The sequence below is a fragment of the Podarcis gaigeae genome (assembly GCF_964106915.1).
Source record: "Podarcis gaigeae genome assembly, chromosome: 17".
Classification (NCBI taxonomy): Eukaryota; Metazoa; Chordata; class Lepidosauria; order Squamata; family Lacertidae; genus Podarcis; species Podarcis gaigeae.
The window spans coordinates 29,567,414-29,592,042 of record NC_139694.1 but is presented as its reverse complement, the minus strand read 5'-3'; the positions used below and the strand labels follow the sequence as shown (position 1 = coordinate 29,592,042).

The following is a 24,629-nucleotide window of genomic DNA, read 5'->3' as shown; positions in this document are numbered from 1 at the left end:
TTCGGATTGGCTCTTAGCTTCTTCTCTAGTTCTTTAATTTTCTCCAGAATCTTGTCTTTCTTTTCATTTTGTGTCCTTTTCCTTATGGCATTCTGTTGTATCAAGAACCCTCTCATCACAGCTTTGCTTGCGTCCCAAATTGTTCTTTTTTCCACCGCGGTGTTCAGGTTTATTTCAAAATAGTCCTTTATAACTTTTTGGGCCTTCTTAATGATCTCCTGATTTCTAAACAAATTGTCATTCATCTTCCATCTAAAGGAGCCGGTTGGTAATAATGTCATGTCCATTTTCAAAGCATTATGGTCGGAGCAGGTTTTTGGGCAGATTTCCACTTTCCTGACCTTAGGTGCCAGACCTCTAGTAATCCAAATTTGGTCGATTCTTGTCCAAGTCAGTTGAGCCTCAGAGAAAAATGTTCCTTCTTTTCCTAGGGGGTTCTTGATTCTCCATATGTCGATCCAGCCCATATTTTCTGTCATTTCAAAAAAGGTCTTTGGTAGTCTGCCATCTTTGGTAACTTTTTGACTTTGCGACTTATCCATGTTAGTTGATACAATCCCATTCATATCTCCCATCATGAGACTCCAATACTTGAGAGTCCCATGGACTGCAAGAAGATCAATACTTTGGCCACCTCATGAGAAGAGAAGACTCCCTGGAAAAGACCCTGATGTTGGGAAAGATGGAGGACACAAGGCGAAGGGGACGACAGAGGACGAGATGGTTCATAGTGTTCTCGAAGCTACCAGCATGAGTTTGACCAAACTGCGGGAGGCAGTGGAAGACAGGAGTGCCTGGCGTGCTCTGGTCCATGGGCTCACGAAGAGTCAGACACGACTAAACAACAACAACAAGAACCCCCTCACCCTTCTGTCTCTCCAACTGCCATCACTCACCCTGCAGCTAGTATCCTGCAGCTAAAAGAAAGAGCCTTACACCACCTTCAAGGATGTATCTTATGAAACAGACTGTGACCCAGAAAAGCTTATGCCATAATGTATGTGTTTGTTTGTGTGCCTTCAAGGTGCCTGAAGACTGTTGCTTTCACTCATCATTAGCTTCCTAGGCACTATCCATCTTCCTCTGTTGATAGAACAAGGCAGCTTCCCATCTCTCCCTCTCATGCACCCTGATTTGTCAGGATGGCCATCAAAAGCCCTGCTTAACTGTATCTTCAGACTATAGGATTTGTCTCAGCACTGTGTTATGCAAAGAGTAGTCATGTTTCTCCAAACTTAAAGCCACTCCTCACAGCTGTAATGATGATAAAAAGCCCCAAGGTGCTCAGAAGAAGATGAAAACCATGAATCTTATGGCAGGCTGCCACCTGCTGCAACTCGCTAGGACAGCGGCCTCACTGCTATCTGTCATGTTTGCCAAGCTGCAGCTGGGTTGACTTTGCAACTTTCTGTAAAAATAACAAAGTTTAGTATGCTCTTGCAGGATCAAATTAAGATTGGGTCAAAAAGGCCTGTGGGAACATCATTGGTAAAACTGGAAAAGAGAGTGGCTGGGCAGGTTTCTCACCTTTCGGGTTCTGGATGGGAAGATGAGAGTCTCTGTATGCTTGTGATAATCTTTCTGTATGGTGCATTGGTGGGGTAAAGCGTGTTCTCCCTAAAATAAGAGCACGTGTTGCGGTGGGAACTGCCAGGCCAACCCTCTGTTGCCAGGCAGGTTAAATGGTTATTGCCTGAAGCAACGATTGGATGACTGGGTTGCTGGGGCAAATTGAATGTTGCAAATTGGGTGGGTGGGAACAAAGGCTTTAAATATTGGGGGCACTCTGCTTTTGCTTTCTCTTTCGCAGAGTGCATCGGATCACCCGCCCGCCCGCCCGCCCTGTGTTCCAGTTGACCTTGCTATGCCTGTCATGGGGTCGTCTGCCATTGGGGAAGGGGCCTAGTAGGAATTTTGTCCATTTGGCTGATTGGCTGGTGCCATTTGGCCTACTACTTAGCAATTTGTCACAACTTGTAAGGTTGCGGTTAGGCATTGGTTATAAAAATTGGTGGAGGAGGGGTCAGGATAGGCTGTGCCTGCCCCTCCAATGGTGGTGTGGAAGGGAATTCAGTTAAAGGAATCCTGGGGCTTGCCACGATTTCGTCCAATCCCTGAAATGAGACCAGGGCTGGCAAGCCTCGGGGAACTGGTTGGGTGAGCAGTGAGGGACTGTCGCTCAGCTCAACTGATCCCCAACATTGTTTTCCCTTCACTGGCTTCCGAGGAAAGTCAGTTCTGTCCCAGGTGGGGGGACAGATAGTCATAACCAATGCCTAAGCAACCACTCACAGATTATGTATTTTAATAAAGTTGTGGCCAAAATTATGCCAAAAACCTTAAACAAAAATTATGTGTGATTTGTGAATTATTTTGAGGGGTGGCTTGGGGACCTCCACAAGCAAGATACTGTTTCCAGCTCATATGGGATCTCAGCTTCAGGGCAAGTGTTTTGAAGATGTCGTTTCCCAGGAGTATATATCTGTGGGTAGATGAGGGCTTGTTTGGCTCTCCCATCTCTGTAGATGCAGCCGGAGTTTTGTGGCATCCTTGGAGGTCTTACTCTCATTCAGGATTTCCTCTGACTATCATTCCAAACTTTGGGACTAGGTCTGCAAAAGGTTATTTTACCTAATGCTGCAGCCACAGGAAAGGCCATCACCTGCACCCTTACAGCACGTCTCTCTGACTCCAAAATGCTTCTCAAGTGTCTTTAATGTCAGGCTTCAGATGGATTCCGAAATGCTACAATAATAGGAAATATGAGTCTAGCTATCGAAGGCACCATTATTCTCTCAAAAATGTTTTGATAGCAAGCTTATCTGCGTGGGTGTACATACATCAAGCTATTTTTCTCCTGGCTGAGCTTATTCAGAAGCATATTTTAGTGGCATCTGATTTCCACGGAACAATGATGACTACCAAGGTGTCCATGAAGAAAACATGAGTCTGATAAACAACAGCGATAAGGAAAGTGCTAAAGAAAAGGTCTTTTGATGGAGAACCTTTTCCTTTGGAAGCATCTCATGCCTCCGACCAACTGAATGCCTGTTCTTGCACTCAAACGTAATGTAGCCGCAAATTGAGGGATTTAGGGGCCTTGTTCCCTTTCAATTACGTTCCCTTGATTTGCTAAATCTTGGGTGATTATCCAATCATACCTGAAATGAGGAAATGATGGGAGTTGAGTTTCCCTCTCTTGTCCTAAGAGATTATAAGCATTAGAACTGTCAAGGGGGGGGGAGCACGTGTGTGCATGTATATATCTCGCTATAAATGGTGCCTTGTTTTCTGCTGTACCTAAGTAAGAATAACATTGCTCCTGGGAACTGCTCAGGTTCCAGATGCAAAGTTTGTCATATTAAAAGGACGATCTGAATACCTCGCATGAAAACAATGTATTGTATATTTCAAAGCAAGTAGATCACGTGTGCAGAATACTGGAGAGCAACTCCATTAAATACAGTGAGCGAAACATTTAGGTTCATACCATTATTATATCTTTAAATTCAGTGCAAGTACTTTGGAAACATTGCAGCAGATTTCAGGATTGATGGCTGGGTTAATATATCACTTACTAGTGTATTATGGAACATATTTCCATGGGCACAAATTGGGCAAGATTTTGGTCACAGGCCAAATCTGTAGGACGGATTATTTTTCATCTAAGAACACACAATATTTGACTTCATATTCATGAATCAAAGACAGTATTACAACTGTAAAATCACAGCAAACAAGCTTGAGCATGGACAGAATTCAATTAACCAGTGCACTGGTTTGTTTCCAGGTCTAACTAAATGTTGCAAGTGTAATAAAAGCGGATTAGGGAGGGGGAGATTTGGGGCAGAGAAGTTATGGGGTAGAGGGGTTATTTCCCCCTGCATTTCTGATTCCAAGCAATTTTTCCTACCCTCAGCACCACAAACATGTCATTTATTTTGCAAACAATGTGATAGGGTGGATCGTTGGACATTTATTACCACTATTCACATTTGTCCTTAAAATATATGCATATAGGAAACCACATCCTTTTTCGCAGCCTGCATGTGACTTGAGAAACAAATCTATTTTGTGTGTGTATTCCCAATCAGCATTTCAAAGCATTTCATTCAGGTTCCTAAAAAATGCAAAAACTCAAACCACACTTTGCTTCATTCTTTATTATCCCTCCTTTCCCCCATATTCTGAATCCAATTACACATAGCTGGGATGCTGATAAAGGAAAGAGATCAGCTCTATACAGAATAATAATAATAATAATAATAATAATAATAATAATAATAATAATAGATACATTGCTGGCAAGCTGAGTTGTAAAGGAACCTTTTTAAAGGCAAATATAAACATAGGATAAATAATGTAGCCTTGAAATCTTTCTTGGGAAGGTTAATTGTTTTTGAACAATATTTCATGGCAATTAGTGCCACTTTCACTACTTATTCTAAGAATCTGGATGGGGAAAATGTAGATACCTTTGACCTTAGAAATATACATGGATAATAGCAGTAATAGCTGTTAAGCAAGGCAGAGTGGAGTTCATGGTTACAGCATGAGAAACATCTGGGTCCTGGAGGTGGGAGACGCATGAGGGATAAACGAGAAAAGATACAAGAACTCATCGTACATAATTCTGGTTTTGCTTCTTAGCAAAATGGGGACAGGAGTGTGAGAGCAGCTATCAAGACAGGACAACAGCTTGGGATGGAAATGGCCACAACTTTATTGATTACAGATGTCTGAAGGCTTTGGTATAGGCACTGGGGATGCATGCGGAATCAACCAACCCAATTTCTAGTTGATTTCTTCATCAGAACCCCCTAGGATGCAGATCAAATAGGGAGAACTCCCTAGGATGCTCTTTGGGGGAGTTCTGAGGTCCATTAGCAACCATCTTGGCCTTCAAACAAAACTTCCCCCCTAAGCCCCTTTACCGGGATACTCTGATAATTTGTTCCAGTTGGATAGACTGCGAAGTCATTCTGTCTTATGCTGTCCATAAGCGTCAATATGCCGTTTTCACCATTCTCAGCAAATGCATTTGTTATGCTCCAAATGTTGGGATTACTGTATTTTTCGCCCTATAAGATGCACATTTTCCCCTCCAAAAATTAAGGGGAAATGTGTGTGCGTCTTATGGAGCGAATGCAGGCTCCTTGGCTTCAGCGATAGCAACGCAAAGACTTCGAAGCGCAGTGGAAGCGCTCCTGCCGTGCTCCGAAGGCTTCGGGTTGCCTTCACTGAAGCCAGGAGAGTCTTGCTCTCCAGGCCTCAGCGAAAGGAACCCAAAGCCTCCGGAGGCTTCAGGTTCCTTTCGCTGAAGGGTATATGTCCCTTCAGCTAAAGCGCAACACCCCTTCAGCTAAGCGGGAGGAGAAATGGAAGGGGCTCCGTTTCTCCTGCCGCTTCGCTGAAGGGGCGCTGCGCAGAGAGGGGAAGATTTTTTCCCCCTTGTTCTCCCCCTCTAAAATAAGCTGCGTCCTATGGTCAGGTGCGTCCTATAGAGCGAAAAATACGGTACATGCTCGCTCCTGGTCTTTAAAACATGGGGGGGGGGGGATGTAATGCAATCTTCTGATTTCATTTTGTTATCACTGAAACAGAATTATATTATTATGTTTCATTATTATGCTGTTTGTTGTTTCTCTGTAACACATGGTTTTTCTCTTTTCTGTGCTTGTATTTCAGTTGCGTTCAAGTCTAGAGCTTGACCAGGACATTCTCAATGACTGTCTCACGATCCAGCCTCTCCAACCTCCTGCATCTCCCCAGGGCACTTCTGAAAGCACCGTCAGACAATCTCCAGGACCTGTGCATGACATTTACACAGGTAAGGTATAGGGGGGAAAGGGAAAGAAACGTTATGTACAGGGTAAGGTTCCAGGAAATAATTTTGTCGCCCATAAAAGCAAAGGAACGGACAATAAAAATGAACTGACAATAAACACAAAACAATTTTAATCTGGAGTCAGTATGAAAGTTTCATGAAGGATACAAGTAGGATCACGAAAAAGGAAAGAACTGTAAAGCCCAATTAAATTTACAGGGAGAAAATTAAGAGCAATTTCCGCAAGAAACCAAAGGGAGTTTACGGTATCATCTTGGAAAACATCTTAATTCAGTTTAATCCAGGCCTCAAAGCCAAAAATGAAGCTTCAGGCACCCCTATCACTATTATGGGAAAACATTTTTAAGGCTGTAAGTTTTTCTCTTTTTGAGAGACATGGATGGAATTACAGATATAGAAGCCCCTCCTGAGTGGATATATGCATGATATACGTGCCTTTAAAGTTGCTTGGAGGAGGAAATAAAAGGGATTCCCTTCCCTTCTGTGGTTTTAGGAACAGTGATTTTATTAGGAATATGGCAGGCATTGAAGGAGTACAGACTTCCAAAAGGATGGGAGATGTAACAAATGAGAGAAGGTAAATGGGGGGGGGGAAAAACTAGACTGAGACTTGAATTCTTCTCAGCATAATTGTGATGGCCTGGGATTCAGATTCAGATGCTTAACCTGAGGGATCCCAGCCTGCACAGGACCCCCCCTCCAGAACCAGCTGAGCCGGGGCTGGGGCTTGAGCCTGAAGGGTCCTCACCTGTGCTGGATCCTCAGGTGCAGGCACCAGCTGAGTCTGCTCTGGCTCCTGAGGTGATGGAGGACCCATTGTCTGCAGGTGCTCCTCTCCCAGCCCTGTCAGGGAAAGGTGAAGCTGCCTCTGGGTCCAATAACCCTCCAGCCTCTCCTGAGCTGCAGAGGCTCAGGGCAGAGAGGCGGAGGGAACTAAGTTCCCGCAGGAGGAGTGCTCGCCTCCAGGCCAGGAGAGGCGAGTCACCTGAGGTTCGGGGCCGCCCTATGCCTCGGGGCATATAAAAGCCAGCCAGCCCCAGTCCCAAGTTGCGGGAGCAACGTTAGTGGTTGTCAGTCCCTGCCTGAACCCTGCCCAGCACCCAGCTTCGACTTTTACGGACTGCCTTCATATTGCTTCATCATCCACAGACTGGACCTGGACCTTGCCTCTTGATTAACCCCCGGGACCAGCACCATAATCATAGAAAGCTCCCTTATATTGAGCCAGACCATTAATCTATCTGGCTCATTATGATCTGCACTAATTAGGCAAGTAGAGTTTCTGACGGGACATGGGTGGCGCTGTGGGTAAAACCTCAGCGCTAGGACTTGCCGATCGTCAGGTCGGCGGTTTGAATCCCCGCGGCGGGGTGCGCTCCCGTTGCTCGGTCCCAGCGCCTGCCAACCTAGCAGTTCGAAAGCACCCCTGGGTGCAAGTAGATAAATAGGGACCGCTTACTAGCGGGAAGGTAAACGGCGTTTCCGTGTGCTGTGCTGGCTCGCCAGATGCAGCTTGTCACGCTGGCCACGTGACCCGGAAGTGTCTGTTGACAGCGCTGGCCCCCGGCCTCTTAAGTGAGATGGGCGCACAACCCTAGAGTCGGACACGACTGGCCCGTATGGGCAGGGGTACCTTTACCTAGAGTTTCTGACAGGGTTTTCCCACCCTTACCCTACATGGAAACACCAGGGAGCGAATCTGGGACTTGTAATAGGTAGGGCATGTGATTTATCCCGATTCATGGCCCTTCTTCCAAAGGAGGATGGCAATACTCTGCCTTTACTTTATATTTAATGCCTATGGAGGAGGTCATTTGGGTCACTGCAGGTTACTATACAGGGCTGAGAAAAAACTGCACTTGTTTAAATTACCCCTTATATGCAAATATTAAAAGTAAGCACACCCTGTCCGTCATTGCAACTGGTCACAGATTTAGCGGCAGTAAAGAGCAATTCAGTATCAAATGATGGGTTAACTGATACAGACACAATTTGTTTTCTTTCCCTCCCGCTGGTGCCAGACTAAACTGGCTAAAATCAAATGAGGGATATGCAATGCACCCAGGACAACTTGATGATAGTGAGGAAGCTGACGCATGAAAAATGTTATTATATAACGACTGAAGATTCATTGGACCCCTCGCTGCTTTAGTTAGCCAGCTTTTTATAATCCCCATGAATAGTCTCTGCTGCGACCCTCACAATCATTTTGAAAACTAACTACAAGAGGGGGGAAAGCACCAATAAAATCCCTACATGCTGCTAGCATGCATAGCAATAATGGGGGACCTGCTGTGAAACAATATAGAACATGTCAGAGATGCCGGAGGAAAGGGTGAAGTTCGCGATGGAGCTCCGTCCTGGTCCCAGGAGGTCACAGCTGTTTCTTTGGCTGGCTGATATCCTTTAGGTTTGCCTTCAGATATTTCTAGTGATTGGCAGCTGGAACAATTGATTAACTGAGGCAGATGAACATATTGGAAACTCTTATTGCTTTTGTGATTAAGAGCCAGCAGAATCCCCAAAGCAATAAATTGTGGGATCTGGATTAAAATCTGTCTTGCTAAAAGTGAAGGTCATTACATTAGATTGCTGCCATTCAAAAGATTGCTGGCTCTTATCTGGTTCAGAAGATTGTCGTTTGCCTTCTGAGTTCTTGTCTTATGTAAAAAGGAAATATTTATAGTCATTTATGCCAATGCAATTTAAAAATCATAGCCCACAAGATCCTAAACAGTTCTACAGATTTGAATAGAACAGCTTTAGTTTTAGTTGCACAGCTGTATTCCTGGGTGAATCTGGAAATGGAACTTTGGATATTTTTGTCCTGCTAGTGAACTATATAAGAACAAATACTACTTTTATATATTATTAATCCTAACTCCTGCGTTACTTGGCCAGGTAAACAACAATGACTTCTTTTTCTTTCTTTCTTTTTAACTAAAAGGATATTCAAATTATATTTGCATGTCATAATTAAATATTTGAGTTGCTTAGTCAACTTCATCCACAACAAATAGATTAATCAATCAACAGCACAAATAGATTTATCCTCAGATATTTATTTATTTATTTATTTATTTTAATCACTTTATATACCGCCCTTTATTGGCAGATCCCAGAGTGGTGTACAACATTAAAAACATAATTTGCATAGCATAATAATAATAAAACAATCCCAGCCTCACCCCACTCTGGCAGACACCATGTCACCGCCCTGGGAGAAGCTGCTGTTGTTGAATAGAAACACTTGTTCTTGGAAGGAAGGTCCATTTTAATAGATTGTCATTATGGCCCCTGTAGCATCTTCACTTCCAGGGCAAATGGCATCTGGTGGAGTGATTTTCACTGGTACTTCAGGATGGAAGGAAAGGGTCAACCTTTTTCACCTTCGTCAAGATGCCAGTCCATATGGGAGGAGCCCTGTGTGTCTATCACTTAAAAAGCTAGGTAAAGGTAAAGGGACCCCTGACCATTAGGTCCAGTCATGACTGACTCTGGGGTTGCGGCACTCAGCTCGCTTTATTGGCCAAAGGAGCCGGCGTACAGCTTCTGGGTCATGTGGCCAGCATGACTAAGCCGCTTCTGGCGAACCAGAGCAGTGCAAGGAAACACCGTTTACCGTTTACCTTCCCACTGGAGTGGTACCTATTTATCTACTTGCACTTTGACGTGCTTTCAAACTGCTAGGTTGGCAGGAGCTGGGACCGAACAACAGGAGCTCACCCCATTGCAGGGATTCGAACCGCCAACCTTCTGATCGGCAAGTCCTAGGCTCTGTGGTTTAACCCACAGTGCCACCCACATCCCTACTTAAAAAGCTACACACACACACAATTGTACAGGTAACACAGTACAATGTCATCATGCACAGCACAGCTCTGAGTTGATTCCTCTATCAATTTAACAACAAAACATCGGAAAACCCCAAACCAACCCCTTATTTTGACACTGATTTGTTTAAGTCCACCTGCAGCCCTGAGACACAACTGGAAGGCTCCCAGTTTGAGCAGGATTTTTCGGCCTATGAAAGCCCCATTTTATGGCTGCTTAGACATTTAAGTGGGGAGTCGGCAACACTTTTGCACTTTGATTATTGTAAATGGAGGTAGATGATGTCTTTTTTTATGTGAAAAAGATTGACAGAGAACCATAATTTAAGAATAATATACCCATGGAAATGAGTTACAACATTATTGGTAGTTTGCAGGAGGAAAGGTGGCAATTCTCCATTTCAGAAAGGTTCTTTAAATTACAGAGTACTTTCTGTGCTAAGATGGGAAGAAACTTTTTTTTTTAAAAAAAAGAAGCTTTGATTTGGAGAATTTGGAATTTGGAAGCAGTTTGAGAATGCAAACTCTCATTTCTTAATTGTGTGCAAGGTGACGCCGTCCATCACCTCTACATGATTTCTTCTTAAAAGCTTTTGGGAAGTATAAATGTGAAACTTCATAAGCACAATGCATGTGAGGAGCCCTGTTTCAGGTGGACAGCCCTTGTGTTCGATGCCTCTATATGATGAGCATCATTCTTCCTGCCACAGTTACTGTCATTTAAATACAAATTATTATATATATAATTTTAGCTTCAATGCAGAAACGTTCTGTTGATTTAAATGCTGCAGCATAAACATCACAAGGATAAGATGAAAACTGCAGAGAGCTATTATCTTCCCAAATGGCTGATTTCTCTTTTGAAGAGATTACAACACTATAGGCCTCGAGTTTTCCAAAGGTGCAGGAAAGGAGCCGTTGGGATGAGAATGAAGAGATGGGAGCAATTAAATAGATTAAAACGGGCCATCAATGTATTCATAAAATATTAATAAGTAAAATGCGTATAAGCCTTGCAAACATCAGGAGGAGGTGAGGTAGCAGGCTTCACGCCCCCAACACATGCGGAGGCTGGTTTCCAGCCCCCGTGTGATCAGGGGAATCCTCAGGCCGTGTCATCCCCTGAGCCAGCCAATCAGCTGGCTAGGAGTGTGTGGCTAGGAGTGCGGCCCCGGGATCTCCCTCTTTTTCCTGCGCAGCTGCTGTTATTTCCCACCCGCCTGTCCTTTAAGGTTTCTCTTTTGACCTTGTTATGGACCTGGGTTGGTCACCGTTAAGGGGCCTGGTAGGAATTTCTTCCACTTGGCAAATTGGCACCGGCCATTTGGTTTTTCGCCTACCTCATAGCAAACAACTCCTTTGGTTTTGGTGGTTAGGCATTGGTAGGGGTATTGTTATTTAGATGTGCTGGGAGGGAGGAGCGCCATCACCTCCCCCAAATATTGAAGGGTAGTCCGGTAAAGGATTCCGGGGGATGTGGCCTCATCCAAAGCCTATGGAGGTCAGGGCTTAAAGCGCGCCCTTGAGCGGTGACCCCGGGGGAGTCCCTAGTTGATGTGCATCAGCAGGGCTCCCCCTGCTGGTGTTAACCCTTCATGCAAGCAGGCTGAAGCCGGATAGTCGGATAGGACCAGTGCGTGTAACCAATAAAGTTGTAGCCAATTTTAGCCCATTAACCTAATACAATGGTGCCACGTGTCTTTATTACTATTGGGGGGAGGCGGGAACTCGCCACGCAATTAAGTCCTGCAGTAACAATTTAGGTAGTTCTAGAGGGAGGCTCATGTTGCCCTTGGTAGGCTAGGGATTCCCCACGATGGCTCTATCAGTTCTGGAATTCTATGTGCAGGTCTGGTCTCTGGCATCCATCCATCTCAGGAGACGATGGAGGAGGGTGCCTTTGGGGGGAGGGAGTCAAACTGTAGGAAGGTTGCAGTGTCTGCTGTGGCTGTGGAGACATGTTTAGTTGCAGCTGGGGCAGATGAAAGTGTCTGGCTGTGCTGCTGCAGACGTCCCATGACATTTCTTCTCTCTGTGCTCCACCCAGCGGTTATTTCTCCTCTGGTCACTGTTAGTTTCTGTTTCTCACTGAGCAGCTGCTGGGAGTCACAGGACTCTGTTTACATTCCAGAGTCCTTGCAGTCTCACGGGAAAGGGAGACGGGATGTGACGTTAGTGGTTTCCAGTTTCCTTTGTTCCTTTGTTTCAGTTGCTCTCTGCTCTCACAGGGAGAGGATGTATATTTCTTTGCTCTCTGCATAGCTAGAAAATAAAGCATAGCAATGTAGCTCATACTGTCTCATCCTTCCCTGTGTTGGGAACTCTGCTAGGAGTATGTGCATTGGAGCCTCATCAAAGGCCCGAGGTCGTTAAACACGTCGGGAGGCGATTCCAAAGATGAGCCTTATCAGCTTGGCTGAGCTGAGGTTCCGACAGTCACTGCTATGAATGCATGACTTGAATGCCTGTCTGCAGGCACTGAGGTCGCCTGCAAGGGATTCCCATCTGGCAGAGTTGATGTGGCCAGCCTTCATGTCTTCATGTTTACAGACATCTTTGTAATGCAGAGTTGGTCTGAAGCCTGAAGCCAGCACCCCATAAAACACATCCTTGGGGATCCTGGCGTCTTCCATTCTGTGGGCATGACCAAGCCAGTGTAGACGTCGCTGAGACAGGAGTGCAAACATGCTGAGGATGTGAGCTTGGGAGAGCACATCTTTGTTTGAAACTCTGTCCTGCCATGTGATACTCCAAATCTTTATGATACAGGACATGTGGAAGGTGTTGAGGTGTCACTTCTGATGGTTGTCTGTTGCCCAGGACTCAGTTCCATAAAGCAACATGCTCAACACTCTTCCTTTTTTATTTTATTTTTATTTTTAAAAAATATTATTAAAATTATTCAAAATTAATACATACATGTTACGAATATACAAACATACATTTCATACAATCCTTAAGAATATTCATACATATCCACACTCAATCCCACAAATATTTCATTTTCCCACCACCATCCCTCACCCCTCAGCCCACCCCTGTGATAAACTTCCAATCTACTCAATTGCTATTTCTTTCCACTTCTATTACTTTCTTTCACATACTTTTAAACCAATTTTCTGCTTCTTTTTCTGTTACACATTGTTATCCATCTTATTTAGTATTTCAGTAATTATAACGGAACTTGTTTATTCTAATAGGAGTTCTGATCTTTCAATATAACGCTCTTCCTTTTGGGTTTGGACAGTAGCATCACATTCTCCCATACTCTTTTGGAGAGGTGAGACACTGCTGTGGCAGCCTTGCCAATATGCTTGCCCAGTTCAGCACTGGTGGAGAGCTGATCTTTTTCATGCCTAGTTGTGGCCTTTCCAGAAACATCTGGCTGCTGATGAAAGCAGAATTTTGGGCAAGAGCATCCCCTACCCTGATCTGGCAGGGCTCTTCAGATACTCAGTTCATCAGCTGTAGGAATCGTAGCGTAATTCCACTACATCCACCTTTGGCAGACAAAGCCCTGCAGATGGCTTTGGATAGCAGCGCTGGCTGGGGCTGTGGGGAGATCAGAACATCTGGAGGATGCCCCAGGCTTGGTGAAAGCTCTCCCACCTAGTGAACTTAGCAATATCATCTCTACAGAGAATGCTTCTTGGATCTTCATGGTCATGGTTTCATATTTTATTATTAAAACCACAGTGAAATACACTGTCCGTTACGGAACTATCAAAGACAGAATGCACCTCGTTGCTGCTCACCCATTACGGTCACATTCCAATATCCACACATCTTTACAAAGGGGGCAGCCAGTTTCTCTCACTCATTTTAATGCTGTTGGTTTGCTCATAAATATTGTTCCCTATGATCCTTTTCTGAAGGCGTGACTACAGACATCCAGTTTTACTATACATATTGTAGCAGTTGTTAATTAGATTTTGCACCAGATAAACATGCCTTGCTCTTTTAACAATGCCAATAAGCAGCGTGTTAGTGATAAAGGCTATGTACAGCTTATTATCCCACAAATACTTTCTAATATCAATTTCCAGTAATTATCCTAACACAATCTAGCCTGTGCCCCACAGAAGACAGCAGCAGCAATTATCTCAAATGCTGATATATCTACTTTTAATCCTTTTTAGTGTATTATATCACCTGCGTAAGATTTTATAAAAGCTATCTTTAAGGATTACTGAAAATAAGTACTTGAGAATCCCTGGACCCCTGTATAAGTCCAGTCCGCTTCTGACAAAGGTGGTTTTAAATTCCTCTCTCACTTTAATCCACAAGACTTCAGTCTGCTCCTCCAAAAGGACTTTATAGCAGGGAGGGGGGACCTTCAACCCAGAGGCTTGGTGGGGTCCTCCCAGTCTCTCTATCTGATCCTCTGGATTCTCCCTGGGCTTTTGCCTGGCTAGATGTGTCCTTTAACTGTCACAATACTGTACTGCTTACTTGCCAAGATGGAGAGAATATTATTATTATTATTATTGTTGCTGCTGCTGATGTTCTCATTGCTGTTGTGATTATTTACATTTGTATCCCAGTTTTTCTTCAAGGAGCTCAAGGTGGCTTATATAGTTCTCCTCCCCAGTGGTGCTGGGGTCTAAACCACCAAGCCTCTTGGTTGGCGGTTCGAATCCCCATGACAGGGTGAACTACCATTGCTCTGTCCCAGCTCTTGCCAACTTAGCAGTTCAAAAGTACACCAGTGCAAGTAGATAAATAGGTACCGCTCCGGCGGGAAGGTAAACGGCGTTTCCGTGTGCTCTGGTTTGCGTCACGGTGTTCTGTTGCTCCAGAAGTGATTTTAGTCCTGCTGGCCACATGAAAGCTGTCTGTGGACAAACACTGGCTCCCTTGGCCTGAAAGTGGAGATGAGCAGCCACACCCCATAGTCAAGTTTGACTGGACTTAACCGTCCAGAGGTCCTTTACCTTTTTACCTTTTACCTCCCCATTTTATCCCCACAACAATCCTGTTGTTGGGCTGAGAGTAATTGGGTGGCCCAAGCTGCATGGCTGAATGGGGATTTGAACCCTGGTCTCCCAGGTCATAGCCTGATGCTCTAACCCTCAAGCCACACTGGCTCTTCCCAGGGTGGGGGGAGACAGTGTAGAAATAAGACTGTGTGGCTGAGGTTTGCCTTGCTGTACAAAGGGGTAAACATCATCTTAAAGGTAAAGGTAAAGGGGCCCCTGACCATTAGGTCCAGTCGTGACCGATTCTGGGGTTGTGGCGCTCATCTCGCTTTATTGGCCGAGGGACCCGGCGTACAGCTTCCGGGTCATGTGGCCAGCATGACTAAGCCACTTCTGGCGAACCAGAGCAGCGCACAGAAATGCCGTTTACCTTCCCGCCAGAGCGGTACCTATTTATCTACTTGCACTTTGACGTGCTTTCGAACTGCTAGGTTGGCAGGAGCAGGGACTGAGCAATGGGAGCTCACCCCGTTGCGGGGATTCAAACCGCTGACCTTCTGATCAGCAAGTCCTAGACTCTGTGGTTTAACCTACAGCGCCACCCGCGTCCCATCATCTTACTCATGTTTAAAACTCCTGGTGTAGTGAAAGCAAAACCTCCTATTTGCAGCCGAAGACTGAATTAAGATGCTCACTTGAGGAATCTGAAGATGTGTGCCTGTCCTAAAAGTGAATGTTTTTGCTCTCCTTGCAGCAGCCCTGTTCTCCAACACCCACGCTAGTCAAAATGGAGCTGCTACGGGCTCCCTGCCCCCATCACACTCGGTGAGCCAAGCTTCTTCAGGACACAATGTGCACGGCAGCCCCCACAACCCACCAACCCAGGTGCCCCCTCTCACAACAGGGGACTCAGAAACAGAGAGGTAAGGCCACGAATGGGGGGTATTTTTTCTGTCCTGTCTCACTTAACCAGACCAAAGGGAGTCGTCTTTGCGATGCTGGCTCAGGATTTCCAAAACAATGAAAAATCTGAGCCCTAGTGTCTAAAACCACTGAAATTCCTTACATTTCTAAAGAAGTGCATTGCATGCAAGTAAAAGATGTCTGATGTGTTCTGTACAGCTCTGATATTCACAAATAAGAGACCACACTTTAAAATAAGGACATTCCTTAAACTAATTGACATATAATCTTTCTTGTTCACATTTACTACCAATCTGCTATATGGCTGATTTGTGATGACTCCAATTGTCCCATAGCTTAAATTTGCTTAAACGATGATCACCATCCACCACACCATCAAATTCAGAACCTACCAAACCTCTGAGATTAATAATTTCTTGGGCAGGGCCAGTCCTACCATTAGATGGAGTGCGACTACTGCCTCAGGTAACAGATGCTGGTGGGGGTGGCATTAATGGCAGCCTCCCACCTTTCCTCCTGAACCCAGCTGGACTGCCACCCTCTGATGGTGGACAGAGCTGGGAGTCCTGTGATTTATTTATTCCTTTCATTTTTACATGATCCAAGGATGGAGCTTATCAGATATAATATCAAGCAATACAACAATCCCATCAAAAACAATAAAACTCACTCTCTCTCTCTCTCTCTCTCTCTCTATATATATATGGTTTAACTACTTTTCCTTAATGCAGAAGAAATAAATCATAGACCCACATCACCAACACCTGCCTAAAAAGGCAGGTTTTCAGCGGATGCCAAAAACAACCAATGACAATGTCAGACAGATTTTAAAATAGAAGACATTCCTATTCCAAAGCCTGCTGGCTCATTCACTCACCAAACCTTCAATCACAATATATTGAGGCCCTAAATAGGTAAAGGGACCACTGACCATTTTTCCAGTCGTGTCCGACTCTGGGGTTGCGGCGCTCATCTCGCTTTATTGGCCGAGGGAGCTGGCGTACAGCTTCCGGGTCATGTGGCCAGCATGACTAAGCCACTTCTGGCGAACCAGAGCAGCGCACGGAAACACCGTTTACCTTTCCACCAGAGCGGTACCTATTTATCTACTTGCACTTTGACGTGCTTTCGAACTGCTAGGTTGGCAGGAGCTGAGACCGAGCAACGGGAGCTCACCCCGTTGCGGGGATTTGAACCGCCGACCTTCTGATCAGCAAGCCCTAAGCTCTGTGGTTTAGACCAGAGTGCCACCTCACCTGCATCCCCTGAGGCCCTAAATAGCATGGAATAAATCCTTGTCCTCCCCCCCCCCCCCCCCGCACTAGTTCTGAGTTTAACACACTTGAATGGATTTCGGTGGGTTTAAATCTGCCTTGTGGCTGAACAGTGTGTCATGCATAGAATGGCATTGTAAAAGTTTTTGCTTTGTCATCATTAAGCCACACTTGTAATACACAGCTGGTTTTATCATATACATATGCAATCTGCTAATAAATGTTACATAGCTATGCATTCAAAAGGCAGCTGTAAGAGATTACTCTAGGCTGTGAGCAGCTATTTGTTGCTCATTAGATTGTGATCTCACATCTTTACTTATGTCTGGAATGTTAGACATCACAGCAAGGTAGAACTGCATTTTCCTAGATTCAGTTTTCATCTGCAAGACATATAATTAAAGGCAACAATTTTGGAAAGATATAAGTTGCAACCATTTATTTCCTCCAGGTAGATTAAATGAGAAATTTCCTGTATCACATAATAAAAAATTAACTGCTTTTTCTAAAATAGAATGTTTGATATATGCCTCTTAAATCAACCGCTTTTCCTGTATAACCATAAACAACTGGAACATATTTTGCCGTACTGAATCTTTTTTCAGACCAGCAGAATTATTATTAATCTATTTATATTTAAGAGTTTAGTGTAAGTTTATATTCCAGAGAAATTGAAATATTAGAAATTATTCTCTGGTGCCAAATTTGCATAACAAAAAGAACCTCCCTAATATAGTTCTCATTTTATTAAATGGTGTTGGTTATCTCCCAAATATTTTTATACTTAGTTTGAGAGAGACCTTCATAACTAGAAGTTTATTGTGGGCAAATCAACTACTTTTTAGCATCCTGAGAATCTTACCTTAAATTTAAGTAGAGTGGTACCTCGGTTTAAGAACAGCCCTGTTTATGAACTATTCAGTTTACGAACTCTGCAAAACCAGAGGTAGTGTCCCGGTTTGCGAACTTTACCTTGGTCTACAAACGGAAGCCGAATGGTGGAAGGGCACCGGCAGTGGGAGGCCTCATTAGGGGAAGCGCGCCTCAGTTTAAGAACAATTTTGGTTTAAGAACGGACTTCCGGAATGGATTAAGTTCATAAACCGAGGTACCATTGTATGCGATGTACCACAAACAACATTTCCTGATAAGGTGTGTAATACCTTATGTCCTGCTCCATCCTATCTTGGAAAGCTTATCCAGATAATCAGGGCAGCATGTGTCCCTACCCCATTTTACCTTTCATGGAATAATCCTGCAAGTCCTAGTTCAGTTCAGTCCTGGCCTGTGAATAAACAAGAGCTGTTTGAAGAATCGCTGTGTCGTCTTATATGTTCACCCACAACTTAACAGAGGGAAGTGGCTTTGCTTTGTTGGTGGTGGTGCAGTTCTGCTGCTGTTCTCTTTCTTAAAAAAGGTCGATAGACCTATGTTTGCATTAGGATACCTGCAGAAGTTGTTTGTACAGCAGATAAAATAGGCTAGTCTCAAAGCAAAGTCTGGACAGCAGGTTCAACTAAAATCCAGTTAAAGGGAGACATTTTTTAAGCTGTAACACTTGACTCTGGTTTAGTACAGGGGATGCCAGTGCAGTTCCCACCAGTTATCTGACGACAACTCATAAAGAAATCAGCCCTGGAAGGGTTGGTCTGGAACAACTATTGACCAATAAGCCCTTTGCGGGGGTGGGGAGTGGAGATGGTGGACAGGGTTGTGCAGGGTAGCTGTCAGCATTCTTGGATCTTATGAAGTATGTAGATCTATTCCAATCTAGGTTCAGGTCTGTCCATGGGACTGAGTTGCCCTTGATCACCCTGATGGGTGACCTTGACAGAGAGATGGACAAGGCAAGAGTGACCTTGCTTCTTGATCTCTCTGCAGCTTTAGAGATAGTTTTGACCATGGTATCCAAGAGGACTGTGTTGCCATGATTCCAGTTCTACCTCTGCGACCAAGATCAAAGAGTGCATTGGAAGAGTGCTATTTGGCCCCTGGCAGCTATGCAATTTTTATTCCCAATACTATTTGATATCTATATGAAGTTGCTGGGATCAGTCATTAGGAGTTTGGGGACAGTATGCTGATGACAGTCATTTCCATTTTTCTGTAACATCTCCATCAGAAAAGGCCATGCAGGTCTTGGACATAGTGGTGGGATGGATGAGAGAAAATAAGTTGAGCTGAAATCCTGGCAAGACATTCAGTTGCACTCCTACATCCATCCATAGCAATGGTTTCAATTATTTAATGTTTACAAAGGAAAATGAAGGGAAAAAATAGTAGACAGTGAACTGAGAAGTAGATGAGGGATTACTGGAATATGGAGCTGCAAAATCAAGACAAATATATAAGAAAAAGACTCTGAGGAAACAGGAGAAAATTATACGGGTGAAGGTACATCAGGAGGAATATGTCTAAACATAAGTATGGAGTATTATTTATAGCTCCTTTTTATTTTGATGACATCAATCCTAGAAGAGGAGCACTAATTAGTGCCCATTCTCAGGTTGTGTAGAGAAGGATAGTTGGATGGCAGAAGCCTTTCAGAGTACAAATCACAGGAAAATTAAATGACTTGTTATAGGAAAATCTACACTCAACATCTTATTGCAATGTGATTTTAGGGTCAGCATAGCAATTTCCTCTCATGTCTGGGAGGCAGTGAAGGGACGGTGTCTCTTTTTTCTATTTATTGAGGAATTGTCTCTCAGCTAAAATGGCAGACACTGAGGAAACGGGGATCAATAAATCAAAGCTTGGGCCTGGATGAAACCAAGCTATCATAACGAAATGTTTTCCTAAACCCATTTTTTAATGTCACAATTCTCTAAAGAGAGCGAGAAATACCAGCAGTTTTATGTTCCGGTATTCATTTTATGGTATGTATTACTGCTTGTTCTAATATAGGTTCAACTGTCAAGAAAACGGGGCTCTTTGCTCTTGCTTCTTTCCCTCGGAGATTTTGTGTTTACAAAAGTCAAACTGCACAAATCCCTGATACTAATATTTCCGCAAATAGCTCATCTGTAAGCAAGTTAGTATCAAATTTTCTTTCTTTGCCTTTGACTCTGAACTGAGCTTGAGAACCAAACTACATGTTTCTCGGGAGATTCCATGACTAGATCTCCTAAACATCGCTCCTGTTAGTCTCAGAGATGTTACTGTTTGTAATGAAAAGTAGCCATGGGAGAGAGCCAGTTTGATCAGGCTGGAAGGACTGAAGAGGAAGTGGTTTTATTCATTTGTAATTTGTACTTGATTTATTTTACACAGTTCTGTTCTGCAGTTTCACTGAATAGATGCTGATGGCAGCTTGCAGTATAATTAGCCCTCAGGTCTAAAAAGGCGAGTCAGCCCTGAGTTAAAGGGATTGTTGTTATTATTTATCTATTAATGGCACCTCAAGGCGACGTACAGGATACCTGGAGATGCTACCACCCCAATACTAAGCAGTTTTCCTGGTGAAAATATGCACGTCTCTGGATGTTGGCTGCCCTGACAGGGTGGAGAATAGTTTAAATTTTATTATCACAGGGCAGCAGCCAGAAGAGGACATATTTTATCTGGAAAGGTTAGAGGAAAGGGTTAAGAACAACTCACCACCACCCGCGCCACTGTTTTTCAGAGAGAGAGAAAGAGAGAGAGAGAGAGAGAGAGAGAGAGAGAGAGAGAGAGAGAATGGAAATATTAGAAGGGCTGATCTCCTAACTGGCTCTCAAAGGCATTACCTTTTGTGAAGGTAAGAATCTAAAGGGAAAGAACATCACTATGATTGCCCAACTAGGATGCTCAGAGAAAACGAAATCCTTCTCAAGGCACAAGCACAAGAAAACCGAGTGGGTGGTGATCAACCTTCGAAACACCAAGTATAGTTCTTGTAGCTCCAGTACACTCTCCAGAAATGTCTGAGCAGGCAGTTAAGGCTTCCAGGAAGAGAAGCACAATCTGAAGAGCAGAAGCTGAGACAGAGACAGGAGTCTCGGCAGGCTTTCTATCATAGCAATAAGTAAGCAAATCTCCCTTTGAGGCACAGAAGGAAATTCTTCCCAGGGGCCTATAAACCAACCTCTTCTTGCCTACAAGTACAATGAGGGACGGTCACATTTCTTGTGCTTGTAAAATAAAGAGTTGCTTCTATAGGACTTCAGCAGAGCACTCTATTGAAATGGTTTCCTTCAGGCAAGTAAAGTGCTGGGAAGAATGATATAAAGCTCAAGTGGATCAGCAGTTAAAGAAAACCAACTATTCTGTGCATTGTTCTGGATCTCTGGTAGTAACATTTATGCGCCAGAGTGTGCCATTATTGCAATAGGGAGATAATCTGACATTTCCTTGCCACTCAGAGACAAGGAGCCCATCTGGCTGAAGAAGCCTGCTTTCATTGTGTGAAAATCAGGGCTGGGAAACCTTTGATGTTTTTGGACTCCAATTCCAATTCTCCCCAAGCATTGGCCTTATTGGCTTGGGCTGATGGGAGTTGGAGTTCAACATCATCTCAAGGGCCATAGCTTCCCCAATCTGGACGGTGGGTTGGATGCAAATATGAAACACACACATAGGCTTCTGGGAGCTCCAATGAACCATCCACTTCTGCTTTTGAGATTAAAAGCCCCTCAACTACCTCATTGTCCCAGAAGCAGCTACTTATTCCAAATAAAGCTTGAGATTTTTTTCCTTCAAAATTCACCTCCAGACTATTTCACATACTTCAAAAGTTATCCAAGCAGATGCTGACATGAGAATGATTTGCTTTGTGATGTCTCACTACTTCAGAACTTAACATGAGACTCAAAGCTCAGATTCCCAGTTGGACAATCATAGCGGAGGGAAGGGGGGGCGAAAGTGCTGCAGTGAGAAGATGGGTGGTACAGAACAGGCTGGCGACTTAGGCATCAGCAGAAAAGAGGACAAAGATGAAAACATATTTGCTCATGATAATTTATATGTATAGATGAACATTTAGAAATGGTTGTTGTTTAGTCGTGTCCGACTCTTTGTGACCCCATGGACCAGAGCACGCCAGGCACTTCTGTCTTCCACTGCCTCCCTCAGTTTGGTCAAACTCATGCTGGTAGCTTCGAGAATACTGTCCAACCATCTCATCCTCTGTCATCCCCTTCTCCTTGTGCCCTCCATCTTTCCCAACATCAGGGTCTTTTCCAGGGAGTCTTCTCTTCTCATGAGGTGGCCAAAGTATTGGAGCCTCAGCTTCACAATCTGTCCTTCCAGTGCGCACTCGGGGCTGATTTCCTTCAGAATGGATAGGTTTGATCTTCTTGCAGTCCACGGGACTCTCAAGAGTCTCCTCCAGCACCATAATTCAAAAGCATCAATTCTTCGGTGATCAGCCTTCTTTATGGTCCAGCTCTCACTTCCATACATCACTACTGGGAAAACCATAGCTTTAATTATACGGACCTTTGTAGAAATAGTTACTTTCATTTAAATAGAAATATAGTACATCTCACATAGTGGGGAGGACAGCATGCCTGCTCAGTCTGTTCTCCATGGGCAACTTGAAGGCTCCTGCTTTCCCTAATTATGTTTTTTTCTCCTCATCCTGGACTTGGAGCAAACAGCCCTTCAGATAGGGACTCCATCAAACAGAGGAGTGTCCTATATGCACTATAGGTCCCTAGTGTACAAGGGTGTCCCTCATTTCATATGTGAAATGTTGGACATGCTCAATGATTCTGCCTTACAGCACAATCTTAAGCATACTTACTCAGAAGTAGGTTGAATTCAATGGGACTTACGCCCAGCTAAGTGGGTTTAGGGATAGGAATGTTAGGCATTATTGGGTGTGGGGGCTTTAATGAGGCTCCTTATTGCAGCCACCCACAGCTGGTTGCATTGTTAACTGCAGAGTGAGGCTCTGGACAGGGGAGAAGAGGGCAATCGCTTTGTCTGAGCTGATCTTCCCCAGCCTTTGAAGACAGAATTCTCTCTCTGTCTCTCTCATAACCCAGCTTGTGATTATCTGCTTAGACTGCATGGCATGGCCACAATTTCTGGTGGTGGTTTCCTGGTGGTTACAAGCTGGTATTGATTGTTGCATACACAAAATTTAATTTGCTGTTCCCCCAGTAACACGCTGTGATTTATTTGGGGACAAATCTGGATTGAAACACGGCCAAGTTTTTCTTTTGTGAGATGGCAGGCTGTATAAGTAGGTGCTATAGTCACCAACTTCAGTAAGCCAGGAATTCATGAAACGATTCATAAATCATTATAAAGACCACTAAAGTCTACTAAAAGGGAGATCTGTCTGGCTATACAAAACATTGTATTATCTTTTGCAAGCTTTTCTTAGATGTTAAATCCAATCTGAAATCTTTAAAACTCTGCTTTCATGTAAAGGGTTCTAAAGGATTTGTCTCCCTTCTGCTCTGCTGTTGGCTGACAGTTAAAGCCATTTTTCATTGATTAGATTTCACAGGTGAATTTTGTATCAGCCCCTCCCCTGCACACACACCAGAGGATAACATCAAATAATTCTTTACACAAGAAAGGCATCCATTTGTGCATTGTTCCAGCTCCCTAGAAGCTAATCAATAATATTTCCCTGTAAATGCAAAAATTGTAAAAATGAATCCCAGAGTATTTTGGTCTGAACGACCGGTAAACCTACACTGTAATACTTCGAACTTCTGCATTGGGCAGTTTATGAATGGAGTCTGCAGTTCCAAAATGTTTGCGTAATCCTGCAGTGAAAACTGTGCAGTGAAGATGCCATGGCAGAGAGTTCCTCATCTGAGAGCATCAGGTGAGCCTTGGAGGAGAAGGGGGGGGGGTCCTGACTTTACTGAGATACACTTGCACCTTATCACTGCAGCAGCTGATGCCATATACCGTATTCTTCGCTCTATAAGACACACCAGACTACAAGATGCATCTAGTTTTTGGAGGAGGAAAACAAGGGGGGGAATTATTCTGAATCTCAGAAGCCAAACAGCAAGAGGGATCGCTGCGCAGTGAAAGCAGCAATCCCTCTTGCTGTTCTGGCTTCTGGGATAGCTGCACAGCCTGTATTCGCTCCATAAGACGCACACACATTTCCCCTTACTTTTTAGGAGGGAAAAAGTGAGTTTTATAGAGCAAAAAATACAGTAACTTCCTAGCGGGTGGCACATTCTAAGGTCTATATTATAGGTTTTGTTTCACTGTGCATACAAATCGTCATTTTGCAGTCTATGGCACGGAACAAAATGTATCTGGAACTAAAGTAATCTAACATTCCCTTTTGACCATCTATATTCCTGTCCCCCCCCTTTATTCTTCAGGTTTTCAGCTTCTGCTTCTTTTTCTCCACATCATATAAGCCCGAGGAGAATTTCTGCTCCTCCTCCTTTGATACAGAAAAAGATACCACAGGCTTCCAGCATCCACCAACTTGGAGGAACCCATTTGAAGGCATATGAGCCGTCAGCAAACCTGTCGTTTCAGCCAAACAGCATCCAGATCCAAGGTAAGGCAGCAAACTGCTTCCATATTCCTCTGTATTCATGCTCAGAAGACAAACTGCCATGTTCCAAAGTGCTTAAGGTACTTGCCTCCATATCCTCATCTAATGAAGCTGAGAAGTGTAGGCTGGGCTTTTCAAGGAGCTGTCGTGTCCCTTTGAATATGTATTCCAAGTTCATGCACTTTGTTTTTAAATATTTAGCAAAGCTGTTCTCCAGAAAGGAACAAAATTGGTATAGGCAAAGCATAAAGCATCCTCAGAGTCTCCCCTTTCATTTTTCATTTTTTTTCTTTAATAAAAAAAATTATTGATTTCCACAAAATTATAAACAAAACAAATAAACAAACAAACATGGATCATAACCTT

The 24,629-nt window shown here is 43.9% G+C and overlaps 1 protein-coding gene across 3 annotated transcripts in view; it reads left to right on the top strand.

Annotated features, from left to right (window-relative positions):
- Positions 1 to 24,629, top strand: part of GLIS3 (GLIS family zinc finger 3) — a 186,956-nt gene that overhangs the window by 141,882 nt on the left and 20,445 nt on the right. For all 3 annotated transcript variants that reach the window (XM_083718651.1, XM_083718650.1, XM_083718649.1), the window contains 3 exons: positions 5,689 to 5,830; positions 15,355 to 15,523; positions 24,082 to 24,266. In XM_083718651.1, coding sequence (XP_083574777.1) covers positions 5,689 to 5,830; positions 15,355 to 15,523; positions 24,082 to 24,266 — 496 coding nt within the window. The remainder of the gene's footprint in view (positions 1 to 5,688; positions 5,831 to 15,354; positions 15,524 to 24,081; positions 24,267 to 24,629) is intronic.